The sequence below is a fragment of the Abramis brama genome (genome assembly GCF_963993115.1).
Source record: "Abramis brama genome assembly, chromosome: 5".
NCBI lineage: Eukaryota > Metazoa > Chordata > Actinopteri > Cypriniformes > Leuciscidae > Abramis > Abramis brama.
The window spans coordinates 11,854,840-11,878,763 of NC_139967.1; the positions used below are offsets into that span (position 1 = coordinate 11,854,840).

General features: G+C 36.1%; 1 protein-coding gene and 1 long non-coding RNA gene across 6 annotated transcripts; one reads left to right on the forward strand and one right to left on the reverse strand.

Moving 5' to 3' along the window:
• Positions 1 to 329: 329 nt before the first annotated feature.
• On the reverse strand, positions 330 to 23,752 carry git2a (G protein-coupled receptor kinase interacting ArfGAP 2a). 5 transcript variants are annotated; one of them, XM_084115728.1, is made up of 21 exons: positions 23,321 to 23,752; positions 19,541 to 19,674; positions 18,228 to 18,340; positions 17,528 to 17,633; positions 17,246 to 17,332; positions 17,030 to 17,160; positions 15,946 to 16,040; positions 15,633 to 15,678; positions 15,200 to 15,251; positions 14,396 to 14,468; positions 14,196 to 14,293; positions 12,611 to 12,722; positions 12,381 to 12,523; positions 11,789 to 11,938; positions 9,339 to 9,611; positions 7,581 to 7,670; positions 4,644 to 4,726; positions 4,242 to 4,433; positions 2,710 to 2,874; positions 1,881 to 1,944; positions 330 to 690 (listed from the first exon to the last, which is right to left on the reverse strand). In XM_084115728.1, the coding sequence occupies exons 1-21, from the start codon at positions 23,400 to 23,402 to the stop codon at positions 478 to 480; spliced, it is 2,502 nt and encodes an 833-aa protein (XP_083971854.1). In that variant the 5' UTR covers positions 23,403 to 23,752; the 3' UTR covers positions 330 to 477. The 5 variants fall into 5 exon arrangements, with proteins under 5 accessions (XP_083971854.1, XP_083971853.1, XP_083971855.1 ...); XM_084115727.1 differs by lacking the exon at positions 7,581 to 7,670; XM_084115729.1 differs by lacking the exons at positions 2,710 to 2,874; positions 7,581 to 7,670.
• On the forward strand, positions 7,242 to 7,817 carry LOC311083962. Its single transcript, XR_014606401.1, has 2 exons — positions 7,242 to 7,515; positions 7,602 to 7,817. It is a non-coding gene; the product is annotated as an uncharacterized lncRNA (long non-coding RNA).
• Positions 23,753 to 23,924: the final 172 nt, after the last annotated feature.

Here is a 23,924-nt window from a genome sequence, read left to right on the forward strand (position 1 = left end):
CCTACCTGACTACACTACCTGAATGTTTTGTACAGATAGATTACTACAATTTTTTTTTAATATATATATATATATTATAGATTTCACTGAGATTATCATTACTTAATTTGAACACAATTCAAAAACAACAAAGACATCCACAAATTATGGACCAAATGTTTGATTATAAAAAGGTAAAAGAAACTTAAGTTTTCAGTATAGTGCAAAGAGTCAGGCATTTACTGAATATTTAGTGACTGGCTTCTCATTTCTGCTCACAACATCTAGTCAAATACAATTTCACGGTTTAACATGTATGTCCATACACAACCCTTGAGAGCATTTCAGGCTTTATCTTATGGCTTCAAGCCAAACAGACACTTTAAATTAGAAAATAAAAACATGCAAATACAGTTTAGATTACAAAAAAAAAAAAAAAAAAAAAGTCAACTGACATACCTAAAAATGACTAATAAAATAACACAGGCGGAAGCAGGATCAGTTGTTGTTCTCTTTGGTGGTTATGGTAACAAGTTGCTTAGCGGCCTTGGCGATGTCATAAGCGCACTGGATGACCTGCTGGGTGACCAACTGCATGTCCACTGCGGCGCTGCTGTCCAGAGGAGACGCTTTCTTACACTCGTTCTGCAGTCGGTTTGCGCTGGACGTTAATAAGCGCAAAGAGCTCCTTGCTGTCTCAGAGCGTGGTCTCTGTGGACAGAGGCGAAAATACAGAAATAAATACGCATAAAATACAGACTATTTTTTAGTGGTTCAAGACTTGGCTAACTACTAAATATGTCCAGATGTTCTCAAGAAAGCATTTGGACACTTAAGACATTTAAATGTATACAAATATTTTAATGAATAATATATAACTGGGGGAAAAAACTGCATAATATAAAATAAAAAAGTAATTAGTTGGATTTGTAAATTTGGAAATGGATTTCTACTATTTTTCTAGTTGAATCTATCCGACGCACACATATTAAAGGAGAACTCCGGTCAATTTTAACATTGAGCTCATTTTTTTGTAAATTTGGAGTGCTGTCAGTACAGAGAACAACGACAAAAATCGGTGTTGCCTACACCGTGTTATCCTCTTTTTAAAATTTGCACCCTGTTGACTTCAATGGGGCAAGTTTTAAACCTGCTTTTAGCCTCTTAACATCCTTGATGTGTCATTACAAGTGCCCAGCCAATGTGAGTGATTCCTTCAGAGTTAACATGGTGAATCTGACTGCAGTAGATGTGAAAGATATGAATAAAAATGAAGTTAATTCGGCCAGCGCTCATACCTGTATTTATTTCCTGTTTTCGGTCGAAGTCCACAGTAGTCGATTGTCGAGTTCTCCACTGTTGCTTAGTTACCTATGATCACGCGCGTGAACTCGACAATCGACTACTATGGACTTCGACCGAAAACAGGAAATAAATACAGGTATGAGCGCTGGCCGTTTATATACTGTCTATGGCGCTGGCCGAATTAACTTCATTTTTATTCATATCTTTCACATCTACTGCAGTCAGATTCACCCGTGTTCACTCAAATCTCAACTTCTTGATTGCTTGTTTTGTCACAAAATTATATTAACTATATTATCACCCAGCTCTAATTTGCTGAATGCAACTATAAGGCATGAAGATACTTAAATATATACAAATATTTTAGTGAATAATATATATAATTAACATAAACATAATTAAATAATTATTTATTTATATATAAACATTATAAACAATGAATACTATAATCACATTATAAACATTAGCATCATGATTATCTGTAAAGCTCCTTTGAAGCTATATATATTGTGAAAAGCACTGTACATATACATTTTTACTTGACTGTCTATAGCTTTTTTTATTGCATTTATGAAGTGTGGGGAGAAACTGCACACCTTGGGGAAGAGGGCAGCCATCTCATTCACAGCCACATGTATTCTTTCTGCGCAGGGTATAAAGCTATTGGAGGAGAAAATGATAGATACTGTATTAAAATCTCAAATTAAAAACCATCAGAGGTTGGAGAGTGAAAAAAAAAAAAAAAAAAAAAAAAAAAAAAAAATCAAGCTAACCACAGAGCAATCGGTGGATAAAGCTTTTATACTGACATGAAAAATACAAAATATTGTGTGGTTTACAGATTTTTATTTTTTTTTGTCTTTTAATAGCTTTTGTTGAATAACTGACATATTACAGTTATTTAGAGATATATTTAGAAAATATATGGAATATATTTGGCTTTAATTTATTTATAAGTGCATTTACAAGTCAAAATTTCTGTGCATTAATCCATCAAAAAGAAAATCATGCATTTTTTTTTAGTTGTGCAGCAGACAAGATGCAGACATTTTCAATATAATGTAGTTACATTACAATTTTTTTTTATTTTTAACTACTTGTTCAAAATAACTGGGTTTGGCTTTCTTCAGCAACTTGAGAAATATCACACAGCTTATTTTGCAATAAAATTCAAACCAGTGCAAAACAGAAAGATCAAAAGTTAGATGGATGTCAGTACAAAGAGAACCAAGTGCACTGACATGAGTTCCTGCAAATAAAGGGGAAGTTTAGAAGACAATGCAAACTGATACAGGCCTTTGGCATTACCGTAGACATACTAGTAATCATGCGTATTGCATTCATGTTCAGATTAGTGGGTGAGTTCTGAAGAGAGAGATAGAGGTAGACACTGTGCCTGTGAGGCAGGGACAGAGGCCAGAGTACCAGGAGGCAGGGTTGTTGGGGTTGTTGGGGTTGGCTGGGTGGGGAGCTCTGAGGCCGAGGGACTGCATGGGAGACGGGGGCTTGTCTGCCCAAGGCACCAGTGTGCTGAAACAACCCAGACTGTGTCTAAGTCTGCGGACACTCTCCCTCTGCTCACATGGTCCACTGGTTGGGAAAGAGACAGATCGGGACCCAAACAGAGCGTGGCCCCCGATGGGACAGACCCCAAATGATGAACACAGACAATTGAGAACAGATGGAAAATGGAAAAGGTATGAATGGAGAAAATGATTCATTGGTTGGGAAACAAGTGAATTACGAAAACAGGCACTTTCCATGAATGGGGTACAATATGCATTCTTTTATTTTTTAAAAGGTCTATATAAAAAAGGGTAGTGCATAACCTTAAGAAAGTGTTCAATGTCAACCTCTGGAGATCAAACTTAATTCATTTTCTATTCGTTTTAAATGCGGTTTGCCATTTTTGCAACAGTTACTTTACTTTGATTTGTGATTTATTTATTTTTTTCCAGAAATAAATATTAAATAAATAAATATTAAATATATACACTATCATTCAAAAGTTTGGGTATAGTAAGGTTTTTTTTTTTTTTTAATAAATGAATACTTGTATTCATTAAGGACACATTAAATTGATCAAAATTGATAATAATTTTATCAAATTTACAAATTTTTAAAAATTACAAATTTGTGTAATGTAACAAAAGATTTCTATTTCAAATAAATGCTTTTTATTCATCAAGGAACTCATAAATAATAAATGATTATAAATCTGTAAATAACTAACGATGGCAAGTTTAGACTAATTTAAACTATCACTCAGTACAGACTACCCAGTTTGAGACTAAATGCTGGATATAGTGGCTTACATTTCCCAAAAATTAATGTATTTGTTTGATCATTTGCTCTTGCATCTCTTTCAACTTAAGGCAAATTTGTGTAAAAAAAAAAATTGATAATGCTATGAGTATTTATTTATCCCTCATTTTTTTACTAAAATGAATAAGATATTAATTCAACTTATTGTCAAAATGATGTAATTGTGGTTCGATGTTAATTGCTGGTTACCGTTGAGAAAGTAAATGTTGGACAGGCCAAAACATTTAAATAATCCACTTTTCATGCATGTGTATTAATTTAGGTGATATTTCTAAAAGTTCTCACAACTAAAAACATTGATTTGTGTCTCTAATGCTTTAAAGAGAAAACTTTTTGGTCACTAATAATCTTCAAAATATATATTTTTATGTTCCGCATAAAGAAAGTCACACAGTTTGGTAACGACGTGAGGGTGAGTAAATAATGACACACTTTTCATTACTTGGGTGAACTACCCCTTAAACTAAGTCATGGGGAAACAATTTGTACCCAAGCCCCAAAAATGTACATGTGAAATTCTTTAATATGTGGCAGAAGTTACCAAAAGGAAGTGACCTCAGATTTTTTTGCTGCCATATATGATGAAGGAAGAAATCGGAGAAGAGAGATGTTGACATGGGATGTCCTCTCACCTCTCGTGCTTGTTCTCCTGTGCAGCCCTCAGCAGCTCCTGGATGTTCTTGGTGATCTGCTCAGTTTTACGGATGACGTCTTCTGTGCTGGGCAGACTGGGGTCAGGCTCAGATTCGTGATCATCCAGCTCTGGTATCGACCCGCTCTCTCCCATCCAGCCACTGCTGCGCAGACGACATCTACGACCGAAGCTGCAGGGGCGGAGGAAGTCATGTACAGTAAATGGAACCAATGAGTAATGCTTGATGCATGGTTACAGAATCAATAGTTTGTTTTCTCGCTTTGCTTGGCTTAAAGTCGAGGACAGGCCGTTCTTATTTTCAGAGAAAAAATGGTTTTGTTTGCCAATAGGAGTGAGACCTGAGTTATTTCAGGTCAAATGAAAGAAAGCGGACACATACCCAGAGTCGTCCAGATCAGACTCGTTGACCGTGTTATCATAGTCACCATCAGACACACTGCTCTGCTTGTCAAATTTGGAGGCCTAAAGAAACAGGAAAGGACACGGCAAGAAAAACATGTGACGTCACTAAATGCCAAAGGTGGCAAGCAATGAAACTGCAGTGATGGAATTGGCCATTTCAGCATGTTTGCTAGTTCATATGAAATAAAAATAATTAAATTCAACTATCTGCATTAATGGAATGGTCAATAGGGGTAGAAGCAAGTGTTTAGCATTAGATTCATTAGATCTTTCAAGCACTAAACTCTGACAAGTATGGAGCCCCTAAAGGGACATGGTGAAGAAAAAAAAGGAGATGGATGGAAAAATTATTTGGCAATGCTATTGTGTTCTTTCTCAACTGTTTTGCGTTCCCCTGAAAAACTTTGCATTCACTCGCAAAGAACACAAAAGTTTTGCAAGCGAACGCAAAGTTTCTCGGGGGAACGCAAAACATTTGAAGGAGAACGCAAAAGCATTGACTTATTGTTTTTTTCCACCACCATGTCCCATTTAGGAGCTCCGTACTAAAGGGACATGGTGGTGGAAAAAAAGAAAAACATTAAAAAAATCATTTTTTTTCCACCAGCATGTTCCTTTAGGGGCTCCGTAGAAAAGCATTACAAGGTGTGAGGTGAGCAAACGGGTTAGTAGAGTCCTTAAAGGTCCCATATTGTCAAAACTGAAATTTCCTGGTTTTTTTCATAATAACAGAGGTCTAGGGGCAATGTAACTACCATATAAGTTTCAAAACAGTCAATCCACAGACAAATGCACACAGCCTGCATAAAGTAGCTGTGCCTTTTCACAAGCCGTTGTGACTTCCGTATAAATGTGATGTCAGAACTACCTAGTCACCGCCTTCAGTCACCACCCCCACCAATGGTGGGTCACTCAGAAAACAACAGGCCAATCAGAAGAAAGGCTCATGAATATAAAGTAGACAGGCCAAAATCGACCTGTTCTTGGCAGAGCTCCTGAGAAAGGTACTGTAAAAATATATTAAGATGGTTTTTGGTACTTATACCGCAAATATATATTCTTTAAGACATCAAAACCTAAAATAAAACTTCAGAAAGGTGTACAATATGGGACCTTTAAATGTGGTTACGAGAGCGGTCTAAGATCAATAATGTTAATCAATAATGCACTTCTAGCCAAGCTCAAATCTACCACATTTAACTGAGTGCCAGTCTCCATACGTTTTGTTTAGCAAGAATGCATTAAATTGATCTTACGTGACAGACAGCAAAGACTATTACATTGTTAAAAAACATTTCCATTTCAAATAAATGCTGTTCTTTTGAAGTTTCCATTCGTCAAAGAATTGTGTATCACGGTTTCCACAAAAATATTAAGCAGCATGACTGTTTTCAACATTGATAATAATAAGAAATGTTTCTTGAGCACTAAATCAGCATATTAGAATGATTTCTGGAGGATCATGTGACAATGAAGACTGAAGTAATGATGCTGAAAATTCAGCCTTGCCATCACAGGAATAAATAGAAATTTTATATTAAATTGTAATAATAATGAACAATAACATTTTTTACTGTTAATATTACTGAGACTTCTTTTATTTTATTTTATTTTTTAAAAATCTTACCGACCCCAGACATTTTAATGGTAAAGTATCTTGAATGCACTTATAAGTCCAAGTGCAGGCCAGCGGATGCGAAAGCTAGCTATGAAATTGCTACAATTGAATCTAGTTCATGGTCCTGATTAGAGTATTCCTTCACAGAGCCATAAAGCATTTACAGTAAAGCTGTTTGACAGTCTCACTGGAGCATGATTTACTGTGCTCACGGATATGAGGTAATGGGGTCAGACGCCAGCAGCACTCCGAGTTGGGACATTACTAAATTAGTGTAACAGAATATTATAACAATTCCGTATCAGGGCAACATGACGCTTGGAGAACCGCCACATGATGTCTGAATAATCAAACTAATGTTCCGTTGAACAAACAATCACTTTTTTACTCTTTTTCTCTACACACATCTCCTTGTACTGTACATAGGGGTGTAAAATATGAAACAGCACAACTGTTTTTAACATTGATGATAAAAACAACCGTTTCTTGAGCACTAAATCAGCATATTAGAATGATTTCTGAAGGATCATGTGACACTGAAGACCAGAGTAATGATGCTGAAAATTCAGCTCTCTCATCACAGGAATAAATTAAATTAATAATATTATTATTTTAAAATATATTAAAATAGAAAACAGTTTTTGCTCACCGCAGTCTTGGTGACCATAAAAAACATTTTTTTGACATAAAAAAAAGAGTTTTTTTGGGTAAAGTTTTTTTTTTTTTTTTTTTGATTAATTGAATTCTATTGTCAGATCGATACTTTTAAAATTAAAATTAAAATGGTCAGACCAAATATATACAGCCAAAACATTGCTTTCCAAGTGCTAAACAGCCATGAACAAGACCCACAATACAGTCTCTGTGACATTAGAAACATGGATCTAAATATGGCTGTAATCTGCACACACAAAAATAAACAAGCTAATCCAGCTCATCTTCACATTGCAGCCCAGAGCAGTATAGCATTCCAAGGCATCCTGAACAGATGCGTGAGCAGCCCTGAGCAGTGCGCCCTGGGAATGAAGACACAAGCCATGAAATATATGTGCTATTTATGAGGATGATGAAGGCAGAAATACGTATCAGTTGAAAACAGCAGCCCCTGGAGGGTTGTTGGAGGGACCGCTCGTGCATGCTGATGCGTGGAGCACAACAGGAGTAGGAGGAAAAGGGATGGATGGGAGTAGAGGAGGCAGAAGATGAGTTTGTGAAGGATGGTGGAGAGGAGGTAAGGGGTTCTGGGAGCTTTCGGCCGGTCCCACGAGGAACGGAGCTTGTCAGGATGTACTTAACCCTTTGTGCACTCTCATACAGCAAACAGGACGGGGAGGATGAGGAGGAGGGGAGAGATGAGGAGGAGGCCACAAACACACCCTTTCCGGTCTAAAAAAGGGGTGCAAATAAGACTTAAGACAGAATGAAAGATATACCCACCCTCCCCCCCACGATAAAGAGCTTGGAATAAAGAACAAGTTGATATAGTAACTTTGACTTTTGTAAAACTGCATGATGTTGTCAATAGAAACTTTTTTTGACAAAATACTACCGTTTAAAAGTTTGGGACTCGAAATCAAAAATACTGAAATACAGAAAAATGGTAATATTGTGACATATTATTACAATTTCATATTATTACAACTTTTTTTTTTTTTCAATTGTATTATTTTTTTTAAATATAATTTATTATCATCAGAAAGCTTCAGTGTCACATGATCCTTGAGAAATCATTCTAATATGCCGTTTCGATGCTTAAGAAACATTTCTTATGATCAATGTTGAAAACAGTAATATATTGTGGAAACCATGATACGTTTGTTTCCAGGATTCTTTGATAAATATAACATTCAAAATAACAGTTTGTTTGAAATATAAATATCTGTAACATTAATAGTCGTTTTCAATCACTTTTTCTAAAAGCATTAATTTCTTTCAAAGAAAAAAAAAAATTGTACTTACCCCAAACTTTTGAATGGTAGTGCATACCAATACATTCCTAACATTTCAAGTTAGTTGTATAAATTAATATTAGTTAATGTATTACGAACAAACAAATTCACAATGAACAGTATTAGGTTTTGAAATGAACATTAACCTAGATTAATAAATGCAATTGCAGCAAACATAACCTTGTGAAAAATGATAGAACCCGGCACAAGTGTTAAATAACGACTGATGAATGGTTTGAACGAAGTTTGAACAGCTCTAACATTTGCATGCATTTGAAAATAATCAGTAGCATTAATATGCAGTAAAAGCGATGAAAAACCATAGAGTTAAAACATTTTTTTAATATAGACACTCGAAAGGTCAGTAAATAATGAAAAAGGAAATGGAACAGGAACTTACATTGTATAAAAGACAACTGAAAATAAAATACTGGGCATTTTACATCAAGATGATATTGATGATACTGAAACTTGTGAGCCAGAGTAACTGACAAGTACAAAAAAATATTTGTTTTTTAAAACAATATCAACATTTAAAAATGTTTCCACTGTGAAGAAGAAGTACCCCTAAATAACTGCTTAATACTTTTGAGAAAAAAAAAAGGTTTAAAGTTATGTACACTGACTTGAGTATGTCAGTCATGCTGAGATTTACACATTTAAAGCCAAATACTACTCATTTATCTAAGAAAACTCTAATTATTAAACAGTGGTACAACATCGTATTAGCCAGCGAAACAGAAATTGCTAGGTGCAGTGCACCTAAACCTGTGATCTGAAATTATATGTACAGTTACATAAAGCAATGACTGTGTGACTTGTGCATTGAGTTGGCAATAAAGACATGCTTTGTGAGTCCCGAATGACACATGAAATTAAAACACGAAACAGAAATATGATGAAATAGCTGCTACAGTATGTGAGCCAACAGGATACAAAGTGAAGCAATACGTTGAGCGAACCAAAAATGTTCACAAATGTTTATTTTGGAAACTCTCATGAAGCGCTGAGAATTGGAAACATACCATCAGCATACTAGCATGCCACAACATTAGAGAAGGAAGGTGAAGAAGGAAAAGAAGGCGAGAGGCAGGTCTTTACTTACATAGGTTGGGAAGGGTTGCAGGGTGGGGAAGGTCTCCTCGGGGTAAGGGGTCTCTCCCTTGGGGAGAAAGGGCTTCAGACCAGAGCCGGTTTCATACATAGACATGGGGCGGCTCGCCCGTGCAGACAGCTGGCGTTTCAGGGCAGAGGAGGAGGAAGAAGAGGAGGAGGGACTGGAGGGATTGGGGTGGTCAAGGCCGCCGGGGGCCTGATAGGGTTGTTGAGCGGAGACCTGCCGCCTGAGAGAGCTGTTCTCGCTTTGCAGAGACTGCAGCTGAAGAGAAACACGAGTAAGCGAGAGAAACGCATAGAAAAGCAGAAACTGTAGCAAAGCTGAGCGTACAGGAAAAGCTGTCCATCAATAGATGAATAACAATGTTCAGTGTTGCCCGTTTCAGGCCTGCTGAATTTTTACATTACCTACAAAAAGGATTAAACTAACCCTTTGCCTTTTCCATCTAAAAAATTAGTATCAAAACAAAATTACAAAAAAAAAAAAAAGAAAAAAACTTTTTTCTACAATTTAGTTGGTTGAAATGGCTTTAAAAGATGGCATTTAAATTGCCAATATTATGAATATTAAATAGAATTATATCCAACTTTTTAGAGGATTTCTAAGCTAATGATAAATTAAAATAATTTATAATAATATATATATATATATATATATATATATATATATATATATATATATATATATATATATATATATATTTTTTTTTTTTTACATTGAAACAAAATGAAGCCATTCTATAAAATAGGACATTTATTTAGATCTTATAAAAACCAACAGTAGTAATTATTTGAGATAAATTATGAGGAAAATTTATTTTAAATTAAGTTAAAATCTTAGGGGAACTTTAAATGAATAAGGAAAAAAGGGATAGAAAAGCGTTAAATGGAGTTGCTCAATAAATCCAAGTTAGCATGCAGGCATGGGTATATGCAATGTCTAGACATGTTCACAGAACAAGCGTGTTTAAGAATCTACAGATTCACTCTGCAGTTCAGAGAGAAGCCAAATAGCTCGAGCCAGACGCATTGGCCAGGATCAGAAAGGAAATGCAGAGCGCAACAAAAGAGCCTAAGGACTTCACTCATGATAACATGATTTGGGCCATATTTTCAGATTTCCATCCAATGCAAAGCCACACAGTTTTATCACACAAATGTCACAATGGTATAATTATTCTAATCATTACAGTTATAAAAGTATCTGAAAAACATAATACACAACTTTTGTGTGGGAAATACATAATTCACAACCACTTTCAAATCATCATACATTTTAAGCAAGAACTCAGACCTTTAGCAACACAACAAAACTAGTTACATGTTCTTTTACGAGAGGACAGAGTAGTTTTGGTCATAAACAGTGAAAACTTTCTGTTAGGCCTACATTTTTAGTACACTAATCACCATATTCTATTTTAATCATTGAGAAGTGTAACAGGAAACAGGCTGAAATGGTAACTTCCTTAAAGGGATAGTTCACCCAAAAATGAAAGTTATGTTATAATTTTCTCACCCTCAAGGCATTCCAAACATGTATGAACTTCTTTCCTCTGCTGAACACAGAAGAAGATATTTTGAAGAACGTGGGTAACCAAACAGTGGACGATAGCCATTGACTTCCATAGTATTGTTTTCCATATTTTTAGGTGAACTATCCCTTTAAAAGTTGGGCCGTTGAGGGACTGCTCTTATTTTATCACTGAGAAAATATCACTAAAAATACTGTTTGATTTATTCAATACTATATTAAACACACTTCAGTGAGTGTGAGCAAATTCACTTCTCTCCTCTCTATAACTACTTTATAATTTATTGTCTTTAGAGAATATTCCTTGAATGGGGTTCAATGTCTATGTGAAAGAGAAAAAAAATATAGGCTATATTTCTAACTATGTTCATATGACAGTAAAGGCTTGAAAGGCTCCAAATTCAATTCAGAATTATTATTTTATATTCAGTCTGTAATTGTATCTGATTTATATTCTGGAAACGCTTGTCTAATGTACACACATATAGAAACAGACAATTAAAACGAGTCATGCTGATGCAAGAGCCAACTGCTGAATCAGGTTTGCAGTTAGGGAGGTTAGCAATAGCATGCCAACTTATCTCATCTGCAATCAAATGCCAAAAAGTCAGTATGTTTTGGGTTTATGTCATTGATAGAGCATCTTTTCGAGGGATTTAGAAGTTAAGGTCATGCTGGTTATTTGAACACTACGGCAGATATTACGGGATTATTTTGACATCAGCATTCCAGAGGCTTTTAAGAATCGTAATGGTTCAGTCAGACGGGACTTTTAGGTCACCTGCAATTTTGCCCCCTCACGTGCGAGAAGAGGTGCAAGTGTAGGGGTTAGACAGTCTTGCTTTGTTTAGGAGCAGAAACGCTGCTCTGACCAGGGCGTTCAGCGCTCACTGCTGAATCTCTGGTACCTTTTTCTGCATCAATCTCAGCTCTTCACTCAGATTACTGTTGGCTTTCATCAGTTCCTGAATTTTGGCCTCGGAAGCGGAAAGTGCGTTTTTCACCTCCAGGAACTCCTGCACTGAAATCGGTCCATCGGACAGATCAGAGTCCAGGCTCTGAGGGGAAAAAGAAGAAAGATGGAAAGATGGCCAACATGTACACATGTACGCTGGGATGGCAAGAACGGCTCAAAACAAAATTCCTAAAGCTCCACCGGCTTACCTTAGCTCTGTCTGCTTTGCCTATTCGTAAATCAGTATCTGTTTTATCACACAAATGTCACAGTGGTCTAATTATTCTAATCATGAACATTTATAAAAGTATCTGAAAAACATAATACACAACTTTTGTGTGGGAATTTAAATACAAATAATTCACCACTTTCAAATCATCATACATTTTAAGCAAGAATTTAAACACAACAAAACTAATTACACATTCTTTTATGAGAGGACAAAGTAGTTTTGGATCATAAACAAACCTTCCATTATGTTAGGACACTAATCACCATCTTCTATTATAACCTGAAACTGTCACTTCTTAAAAGGGATAGTTCACCTTCGCTCTGTCTGCTTTGCCTATTCGCAAATCAGTGTCTGTGTCCTCGTCGGATGCCACGCTGTCATAGTCTGGCTGGTCGAGTTCCTGACTTTCACTTCCATGACGACTACCCCCACTTTTGAAGAACACGTCAACATTGTCTATGAAGAAGTAGACAACAACTATGAAACATCAACAAAATCTATAAAAGAAAACCAAAGACTGGTGTGTCTGAATGCAGGCTGTACCTTTAGGACTTGAGACTGAATTCCCCAGCTGGCGTCGCTTTGCATCACTTAGAATATCAATCACAAGTGTGGCAAATTCATGAGCGTTGAACCTTGCCAGCTTTTGTCTTCCCTGGAAAAGAAGTTAAATCATGATTTTATTGCATATTCACCATCTGAACAAACAGCTGGTCTTGCGGAAGCCCTGTATAATTAGAGCCCAATTAGGCGTGCTTCTTTTCAGGACACATTCTTGTATTTAAAAACAGCTCAACCAGGGGGCCAGGGCCAACTAGGGGGACTCAGAATGACACAAAAGTATTTAAATTAATAAATGATTATTAATATATTAACATAATCTAACTTTAAATCAAAATGCTTCATATTAAAATGATATTTCTTTTCATTTTCCCCTCAAAAACTGTTTTATTGAAGAACATACCACTCTGCAATACAGAACATAATTTATAGAATCACAAAATGAATTGTTAATTTTAAACTAGTCACCGGAGTGAATGGGAACATGATTTATTGAAAATATTTGAAAATATATAAGTGGTTCTTAAGTCAATACTTTTTTAATGGCTTGTCAACTTTCCATTCCTCCGCTGCATGATTCTATTCAGCGCTGGATTCTAGCCACCACCGGATTGTTGTCAGCGCGAAACACATTTTTGTGCACGTGAATGCTGATTCTAGCCACCACTGGATTTTAGTCAGCGCTTGGGCGCTGGTCTATGACTGGAAAAATAATAGAGTCGTTGCAAAAAGAAACGATACATAGCTTACATGTCGCATTAAACTGGCAGATTTCAAAGTTCTTTTGCAGGTTTTTCATGTTTAATCTTGTCTTGCCTGGATCTTTGGTGTAAACTCGTGAACGCCCCCAAGAACACTTGAACGCCCCCCTTTCAAAAATCTCGCTTCCGATGTTCAGTTGTTCTCTAAACGCCCCCGTTGAGAAACACTACTCTATCAAATGAGCTGTTCCGCTGGGTCCTAAAGTCAGTTCTCGAATTTTCTCTTCAGAATGCATTCAGATTCAGATACACACACGTAGACATTATGAAATCATTTTTTTGGTAAAGTTAGTGTTCATTTTGAGTATTTTTTATGTTTTTCTATGTATAATGAAACATTATTGATATTCCATTCATTCCTAAGGGAGTCAAATTGACCCCTGATGGAAGGATTTGTTACTTTTTTTAATTTCAACCACATAAACTCCTCAAATCCAGTCAATTCTTTCTCCTTCTGAAGTCTTGGACTACTCTGATGAACACTCAATTTTTTTTTTTTTTAATTAAAAATTATTTTCACGTCAAAATGACCAGAGGGAAGGATGAGCACAACTTCTCATAAAATGCATCTTTGTGGTTTGGGTTGTCTAAGCAAACTGTTGGTGCATAGCAGTTTTGATGCCATTTCCTTTTTCATTCATTTTGTGGCATCTCTGTTTGCATGTTCGTCTGGCACATGGTGCACTTTTAGCTGCAAACACTGCATAAAAGGTGCTATAACAAGTTCACTCGTCAAAGTGCAATATCTTTATTTCCTGCTAAGATGACTTTAGTAAAAGCGGCAAAACTTTCGGTGCAGTACTTGCCTGGTTTCGTGTTGAAGAGTACTCTGGGTTTACAGGAAGGAAAGGCACAACTGTTGTCTCTGTTACCAAAGTGCTGTGGTTCTGCGTGGCCAGCCAAACTACACAAATACAAAGACAGCGCGTGTCACGCTTTGCACTTGTATGATGTACATTTCATGAGCCTTTTCTTTCCATTGTTCATCACTTGCTGATTATCTCACCTGCATCTGTCTCTCTTCGATCCACTTCATCGTACACATCCATTGCTAATTCCTCGAACAAATGATCGCTGAGCTGCAATTATATTAGTTACATAAGTCATCTGTGCTTGTCATAAAAGCATGTTTAGAGACAGGTTAACGGCCATCTGCTTCAGAAAAGCCCAATGATTTACTCTGTGCTCGGTAGTGTTGGGGAAGCTACTTTAAAAAGAGCTTTCCAAGTAACAAGCTACAATAGTTAAACTTCAGTTAAGCTACCACAGTCTACTTGCAAAATGTAAAGGGTGTAGCTACAAATGGTATAATTTATCTCTGCAATCACAGTAGCATTTATCTATTACAAAACAATGAGGATGTGGATTTGCGTTTTGCTAGTAGATTGTATTCAATTACGGTTGACATCATTTGAACAGAAACTGATACTAAATAAAACTAATCAAAAACAAAGTGATGACCCTTTAATTGAATATTTCGCTTAATATACCAACTTAAATTCATAAAGCAGAATTTAGCTCAGTATTTTGCTATAAAACATGATTAAAAAAGAATTTGGAGGGACTTCTGTTAATGTGTGAATAAAACAAACCATTAAATTGTTTTGTTGATTTACACTAACTGTCCAAACGTTCTGATTCACTATTGAACTACTGTAATCCTACTGAAATATGTACCGTAGTTAGATTAGCAGCATTTTACTTTTAGTTAGTCACTCCCCAACATTAGTGCTTAGTTACTTCTGTTTGGAGGCTATGCTGATACATTGCTTAAAGTAAAAAATAAATACAAATAAAATAGAGGACTCACAGACTGCAGTTTTCTTTTTGCAGCTTTTGCAAACTCTGATAACTCCAGACTGCTATAAAAAGAATTAAATAGTACAAATATTAGTTGTTGTTTTTATTAAAATAGCTTTATCATCAAATCTGTGATGGTAAAAGCTAAGGTGATATTTACATAACTGCCATGTAAAATACTTACACATTTCTTTTTCATCAAAGACAGCAAAAAAAAAAAAAGAAAGAAATGGCAAGATATTAAAATAAAATAGAGTCAACTTTAAAACCTTGCTCGGATCACTATCTCAGCTTTTCAGGGAAGTATTCTGGGATGCAATCAAAAGATTCAAAGTATGACCAAGCACATCCCCGAATACTCCTCTACTATAGAAGAAACTTCTATAAGGGTGGCACCAGTATCATTAACAGGGGAACATCAGAATATATCAGATTATTACTACCTGTCCGCCATCTGTGGTATAATGAAATGCTGTCCACTCTTGTGATCTGAAACACAGAATGATGACAGTAATGACTCACAGTATTCATTTACAACTAACTGACAATCCACTGACAAAGATGCACACTAAAGCATAAACACATCAAGCTCACTGTAACATCACTGTGATATTTTATTGAGGCATCTGGCGCTTTGAAGACTATAACCCATCACCCGATCTGACTAAAGTAAAAGCATGCTGTAAAATGGCTTCATTAGCATAAACAGCTGGATATGAAAACATCAGTTCTCATCATGATAACACACTGACTCACCAGGCTTCCGCCCACAGAGATAGAAGGCCAGCCTGTCTGTGAGCTCATACTGTACTTCCACCAGTCTGTCTGCCAGGTCCTGATGGCCAGCCTGCCTGAATACAAACAACACAATGACGTTATGACACATGGCTTTTTATTTTTGAACTTTTAGGTCCTGTGCCAAATGCTGCCCTCAGACCTTCTATGAAATCTGCACCAGTAATAGAGCGCACAGCAGGCCCTCTGAATCATAAAATAACAAATGGGACAGCATACACACCCATGGACCAGTGTTGTTATTAATGAAATAGAAATAGAAATATAATTGATTTGCTTTATTAGTTACCAAGGGAACATATCGAATTTTTAAGTTTTTCATCATGCTGTATATCAGCTTTATTTCAATTACCAAAAAAGCTGAAAAACTTTGAATTTGAATTTTTTTTTTGAAATGTTCCATTGGTAACTAATTGTAATAATACATTTTTGTTTTAATTAGACCGATTTTACGATTTCAAAAAGCAAAGTGTGAAAAAAATCTATCTCTCTACTGCTGTGTCAGTTTGGTTGTATTTTTAAGACCTTTGAAAGTGGATTTAAAGGGATAGTTCACCCTAAAATGAAGATTTTATGTTTTTTAACTCTCAAATCGACGGTAACTATTGACTTGCATTATATGAATCACCAAGGACCACGGTTTCCGCAAAAAATCTTTACTGTTCTACTGAAGAAAAAAAAAAAAAGACACCTCATCACATCAAAAATGACAAAAGCACATAAGAAAATTTTAAACTATAATAGCTTTCCTGTAGCTCGCAGTAGAACGCTGGCGCTTGCAACGCAAAGGTCATGGGTTCGATTCCCAGGGAAAGCAAGAACTGATAAGAATGTAAATGTGTACCTTGAAATGCAACGCAAGTAACTTTGGATAAAAGCATCTGTAAATAATAGTGTCTAAACAATACTAAAATAACACTACCATGGACTTAACATGGATAATTGTTAGTGAAGGCAACTGATAAATAAAATATAGTGTGTAATCTATAAATGCAGAGTTATATGCCCAGTGGCGCAGGCCATCAATGCAGTAGCTATTGATTACCTTGCATAGTTGATGGGCGTTTTGCCGTTGGAGTCTGGAGCCCCAGGGTCTGCCCCATAAACACAGAGAAGCTCAGCCTGACACACTTGCCCCGCTTTAGCTGCTATGTGCAGCGGGGTGTTCCCTTTCTCCTGTTTAAACCAGAGCAGAAAAGTTAAAAATGCATTTTGTATGTAACTGAATATGATAAATTAAGGCGAGAACAGAGGTTTTTACCGGGTGGAAGTAGTTGGCTTGAGCCCCAAGTGACAGTAACCGCAAACAAGTCTCAAGATTGCCGGTTCTAACGCTGGAGTGAAGTTGCTAAAGAATCAAAAACAATGCGCATCAATAGACAGTTCAACAAGCCTGATAAGCACGCAGACAAAAACCTGATGCGCCTTAGATGTGCAAGAGGAAACATTTCAATTTATAATTCAAAAATAATTTAAGTCAAACCTGAAAAAATGTCTCATAATGGATGCATCACATATTTGAATTTCGAAACTCTTTCCTTACCTTGCTTAGATCAGCGGCTGCTGTACTGTCGTCATCTCGACAGGGTAAACGATGGACGTAAGCCAGCATTTGATACTTTGCTTTTATAAACTCTGTCTTGTTGGGGCTTTTTGGGTGAGAGAAACAATGGAGGTATTAGAGCCAGTCAACAGTTGGGGGAGTTGCTTTATCTCACTTACTATCTTTTTTATATAAAACAGTTCAAACTTTTGGGGTTGGTAAGGTTTTAATGTTTTTGAAAGAAGTCTCATGCTCACCAAGGCTGCATTTATTTGATACAAAATACATTGTAAAATATTATTAAATGTTTAAAATAACTGTTTTCTATTTTAATATATTTAAAAAATGATATTATTATTAATTTAATTTATTCCTGTGATTCTTCACTGTCTTCAGTGTCACATGTTCCTTCAGAAACCATTCTAATATGCTGATTTGGTGCTCAAAAAACATTATTATCATTATTAACATTGAAAACAGCTTAATATTTTTGTGCAATTTTGTCCCCAGGATTCTTTAATGAATAGAAAGTTAAATTTTAGTTTGAAATAGAAATCGTTTTAACATTATACATGGCTTTACTGTCACTTTTAATCAATTTAATGCATCATTGTTGAATAAAAAAACTTTTGAATGATAGTGTATAGCAAACATACATCATTCTGCTATGTTAGAAAATGTTTGAAAACAAAATACTCACTGGATTTTATCCTGAGGATTGGCTTTGCGTTTCCCGCTCATGATGGATGACGGGTCCAGCAGAGTGTGCTCCCATATTGCATTAGCACCATTGTTGTATAATGTCTGAACCATCTGTGAATGAGAAAGAAATTGAGGGCATACATCACAAGACAAAAATCCATTATGACAACATGCTTCTTTAAATATGCTTTGTGAGTCACAGTCTCTGTTGGAAGGGCCTCCAGTGAGGGCGCACGCCAATAAACCGTTTTCTTAGAACCATTCAAAAGACTGTTTTGATGGATTAAAAAACACAGATCTGTAAATAAGAATGTGGAAAAATGTACTACACAACAAGGACACATTAAATGAAAAGAGACATTATGGGATCAAAGCAATCAGTCGAAGAGAACAGGAACTCGAGAGAGAAGATGCTGCAGGCTGTACAAGAAGAGCACATTTATGAGTCTGTGACTGTTCCTCGTGTTCAAATTAAAAGAAGATGGGGTCGTTTTAGAACAACAGACTAAAACAATGGCTATTGTTATCTCTTTCTATGGAATTTACATTGAGATTGACTTTAAAAATTACAAGAGAAAGTAATTAAATCAGAATTTTAAAAAAATATTTGAATTTTTTTACTACTATTGCATTAGCATTACAAATATATTTGTATATGTATTTTTTCTTGTCAATGTCTTGCCTTGTGATAATGAAAAATGTCAAATCATTGCACAAACTGTATTTTTGAAAATTATATTTTAGCTGACTAACGAGTTTATGGTCACTGGTTTTTCTGAGGTAAATGTGACGTTACATGACATTGTTTACAACAAGCTGTTTTACTGACGTCTTTCCACGGTTGAAACACTGATTGAGCGATTCCATGTGACATGATACGGATTTCGATAAGTTGTACTCTATCTTTTAACACACTTTCAGATGCTCATTCATGTTTATTTCACGCTGTAACTGGTATTGCGGAAGAGAAGATCATGTGCGTTCCGCGCTGATGCTTCTCTTGAGCTGAGCTGCGCCAGAGCGATCTCACGTTAGTTAGTGCTTATCTAGAATCTATCAACAATCTTGTGAGTGGATTATTCACATTTCCATCTTTCAAATATTTGACCATAAACTCAGAAATCTATATATCAACATTGGCTATTAAACAAAAACCCATCTCAGTCAACCACTAGGCTACTTTTAAATATGCCTCAGACTAAAGATGATTACAATAATGTCAAAAGGTCTCAGATGAAGCAGGTTGATCAGTTAAAAACAAGAAGTATCAAAAGGAACCCTATAGGGTGGCATTTGTCTGAGTGGGCTCACCTGTAGCTGGGTGGGCGGCCAGGAGGTGTTTGACAAATGCCGCACTTGCGAGTTGTGGCGGCCCAGGCTGCGGTGAACGCCGCAGCACTCGTCACATATCAGAACTCCTCTGTTCACAGACGCCCAGCGAGGATCTAAGGGACCCCAAGAAAATCAACAGATTCACAGGAAGTAAACAACAGCGTGTCTCAGAGTCAGCAGTGTGTTGATCATTGATCAATACATGAAAACGCTAATGGAGCTTTTTGGTTGGTGCGTGAGAATGGAAACAGAAACCCAACACTTTTAAAAGGCTGATGTATGAGAGATGCTTCTTAGTAGAATGCACTTAAGAAAATGAACTTAATATGCACAAAGGAATCGTATCATCTAGGGCTGTGAAAAGATTAATCGCGATTAATCGCATCCAAAATAAAAGTTTGTGTTTAAATAAATATGTGTGTGTACTGTGTATAATTAAATTTGTATATATAAATACACACACATGCATGTATATATTTAAGAAATATTTGCATACATATACTGTATATATTTATATATAATTTATATTATATATAAATATATATTTTTTTATATATAAATAACACATTTTTCTTAAATATATACATGCATGTGTGTGTATTTATATACAAATTTAATTATACACAGTACACACGCATATTTATTTAAACACAAACTTTTATTTTGGATGCGATTAATCGCGATTAATCTTTTCACAGCCCTAGTATCATCACAAATGAGAATTAAGAATAATTGATTTCTTTTTGCCTTTAAAATGTATTATTTACACTACAAACAAACATTTTACTTTAAAAATGCATTTGGTGTATACATAGCATGTGTATTAATTTGCTTATGTTCCACTATAAAAGTCTGATAAACCATTACTAGTAGCACAGATGTCTAAAATGTAGCTTTGATATGCATGTGATGTAAAATATGACGACAACTAAATGGTGCTCAGTTCTTCCTTATAAGGCCACAGTAGCAAAGGGTAAATGTCATCCTTTCATGTATGGCTGTAAACGCGCTAACTTCCTCTTACATACACATGCCGCCCTCAAACCACAACAAATGCTGAGCAGCTGAGCTTTACTTCCAGGGTATGAGCAGGTGAACTGGGAAACACTGTGGCTTCTCAAAAGGGCCGTCTACATGCAGCGTGATTCTAAACTGGTTTCACTTCAGATTCAGACACTGAGCATAAAGTGGCAACCGAATACACAAACAAATTTGTTTATCCTACAAAAAAAAAGTAAACAGAGATGTCTCAAAATCATACAGTATTAAAAAAAATATCAAATGAACTACATAAATACAATTTTATTTTACATAAAATATAATAGGCTGAACAGGATTTTTTGTAGTATTTGTAAAAGCATAACCAACAGCAGAAGAGTGATTTAGCAACAGAAGATATGGAAAGTATTATACGTCCCTTTAAACCATTTTTGGGTCACGACCCACCAGCTGAGACCTATATCACAAACTCAGCGACCTAGACTGAGACAGAATCAACACTTGTCACTCAACACTTGTCACATACCAAGGCAGTTTTTAATAGAATGTCATACATAGTCTCCCTCCTTCACTGAGTCATGATGCCAAATAAGTGAAAGTGGGGTCAATCAGACTGGACCCATGACTAATGTGTCTGAGCAGTCCCTCCACCCCCCTCAACTTTTCCCAATGACAGATTCAGGCCAACTTGTGATTTCACTTCCTTCAGAAACAACGATTTGAGTCAACGCTTGAGAGTGTCAGAATTCCCCAAGAACAGAGTTTTGAGGATTTTATTTTCAACTTGATAACAGGCAAACATTTCTTTTCATTTCTGCAAATATTAATTAATTATAATTTTTTTTCATTCTTATACGGAAGATTCAAATTTGAACGGATATATAAATCACCAGCCTTTTTTTTTTTTAACCCTGTTGGGGTCTTTAATCATTTTAGACTGAAACAAATATACGTTACAAATTTTGCAATTTTTGTACTTTATTAAAATTAAGGTACTACAAAGGTACAAAACTAGGTAACGTTTGTAACACCTGTTATATGAACACAAAAGGCTAAATGGTCTTAAATAATAGTTACACTAGAACTTTGTGGTCAAAAACGACAGGCACAAGAAAATGAATGGGAAATACGAAATGTGAAAATACAGAGCAATTTTTTAAGCCTGATAATACACTCATAAGGAACTAGGGATTCCTATATATCCAGTATTATTTTCAATTATTTGTATTATTTTATATAGAAATAAATGGTGCATCATTCATTTAGAGGTGAATATTGTCTAGCACCATGAAATACCCTAAAAATACAAAATGTTAAGGAATAAATATTATTGAAACAAAATATAGTACATTCTTTTTAATAATAATAAAAAAATTACGCTTATTGTCTTACAAGTGTTAGGGCCTAAATCTGGACTAAAATGCATGCTTTTACTTCGTCAAGGGAGCAGGTCATTAAAGTCTCTGACACTTATGAAGTTAGTGACCAATTTGGGTTTCATGGGATATATGATACCCCAATCGCATCAGTCTAATAGAAACATGAGTTATCTAAATCAAAAACCGATCCACTGATAAGCAGAGAGCAAAAGTCACTTCCCTTCATGCACAGGAAATATCAAACAACAGCTGCAAAGAGGCCAAGGGCCAGAATCAAGCATCATTCCTCTCTCACCCTCATTCTCCCTCCCTCTCCGAGCCAAGGGCTGATCTCTTCCCCATCAAGTGCTGCAGCGGCTAAAATAAAACCCAGTGCTGAATGACTAAAAATATGCACCCTAACAACAACTGCCCAATGATCCCTCCTGACATGTTGGGGCAGCCCAGGCCAGCTGGTGTCTGAGGCGTAACGAATCAATATGGGGAATGAGGAGAAAACAGAACCACAGAACAGAACCAAACAAATCACAGGACAGAAAGTTCATATTTTATAGTTTTAACACTAAAATGGGTCTATCCTAAATACAATACACTACATAAATGAAAGCCAATGAAACTGTTCTCTACACATTTATCAAATAAAATTAATGTTGTTCATGTCATTTATAGTCTTAGGAGGTCAGATTTCTCATGAATTGTAGTTATTCGTGGTCAATGCATTTATCACAAAGACAAATTATTACACATGAACACGGTGTAGTTACGAAAACAATGCTATGTGACATTTTATTTATTTTTTCTATCTCTCAAAAGTCAGCATGTGTTGGTTAGGGTCAGTTGTTAGTAATGAATAAGGCCACATCGAGCAAACTTGGATGTTGTAGATGTTTTCACTTGGAATTCCCCTTGAGGGTCAAGTATGTTTACCCATTTCTCCACAGACAGTGAAGTGAAGTGAAGTGAAATACAATGATTGATCACAAGCCTTCATAGCATCATAGGAAGCTGAAGAAAAACCCGTAAAATTTAGTCAACACTGCATGCGATGTCTCGGTCACAAAACCCACTAACGTTAGCTGGAAAAGAGCAGAATCTTTGGGCACGCGCAAATGAAGCCTAAAATGCTGTCTAGGTAGACACCTCACTAGGTTTTGAGCCACGGCCAATGGCAATACATCATCATGCTCCAAAAAGCACACATTTACCATCCGTTCATTTCCAAATCTGAATCTGGTTGTACAGAAGGTTGATTTATGATCTAAATCATATATTTGTATAGCTAAATGTTATCATTCGGTCACTTAATTCGGTAATATCACCTGGTTGTCCAGTGCAAGTTGAGTCTTTTACTAAAAATTCTATAGTAGCAGAATATACTCACCCGAACTGCTGCAGTCCGCACAAACTTCGCTATTTCGCAGCCGTTTCGACATCCTTGTCTCCGGTAACGCGGGTATTACCATCTATTATCGACTTAGAATCGTCTACGGATAAATTTAAAGCATGCACCGCTTTGACATAATGACGGGATCCGTTTAAAAGTATTGTATCACTGAAAGAGGATCTCATACCCGAAGAAGAGGACGCGCATACGGAGGAGATAGATGGGTGCGAATCGGTGCGAACGCTTTATGTGAAATAATATGTCGTACTGTCTAGCTTGAAATTAGGACAGACGAGTCAGGCAGTGGAGCCTCTGTCATTATACATTAAAAACTACACTACGGAAATGCTTGCCAGTACGTTAACCCATCAGACCGCAGTAGAGTGCCATCTGCCCTTCCAGACCAGACCACACATTAGAGTTTATAGTGACGATAAATCAGCTTTCTAGCGCTGCCTGGCCTGACACACAGTGGACAGTCGCGTCACTGCAACGCGTGAGATATTTTATTCATTTATCCATTTATTTACAGGCCGTGAGACGATTATATTGAGTAAGTAAGTCTGAAAACAAATAAATCCTCTTTATGTTTGGAATATAC

Coding starts and splice junctions, on each gene's coding strand:
- git2a (XM_084115728.1), bottom strand. CDS start 23,402: ATGGTAATACCCGCGTTACCGGAGACAAGGATGTCGAAACGGCTGCGA. Junction 12,723..14,195: donor ACTCTTCAACACGAAACCAG/GCAAGTACTGCA, acceptor CTTCTTTTCCAG/GGAAGACAAAAGCTGGCAAG. Junction 1,945..2,709: donor CCCAACAACCCTGCCTCCTG/GTACTCTGGCCT, acceptor CTCCTCCAATAG/CTTTATACCCTGCGCAGAAA.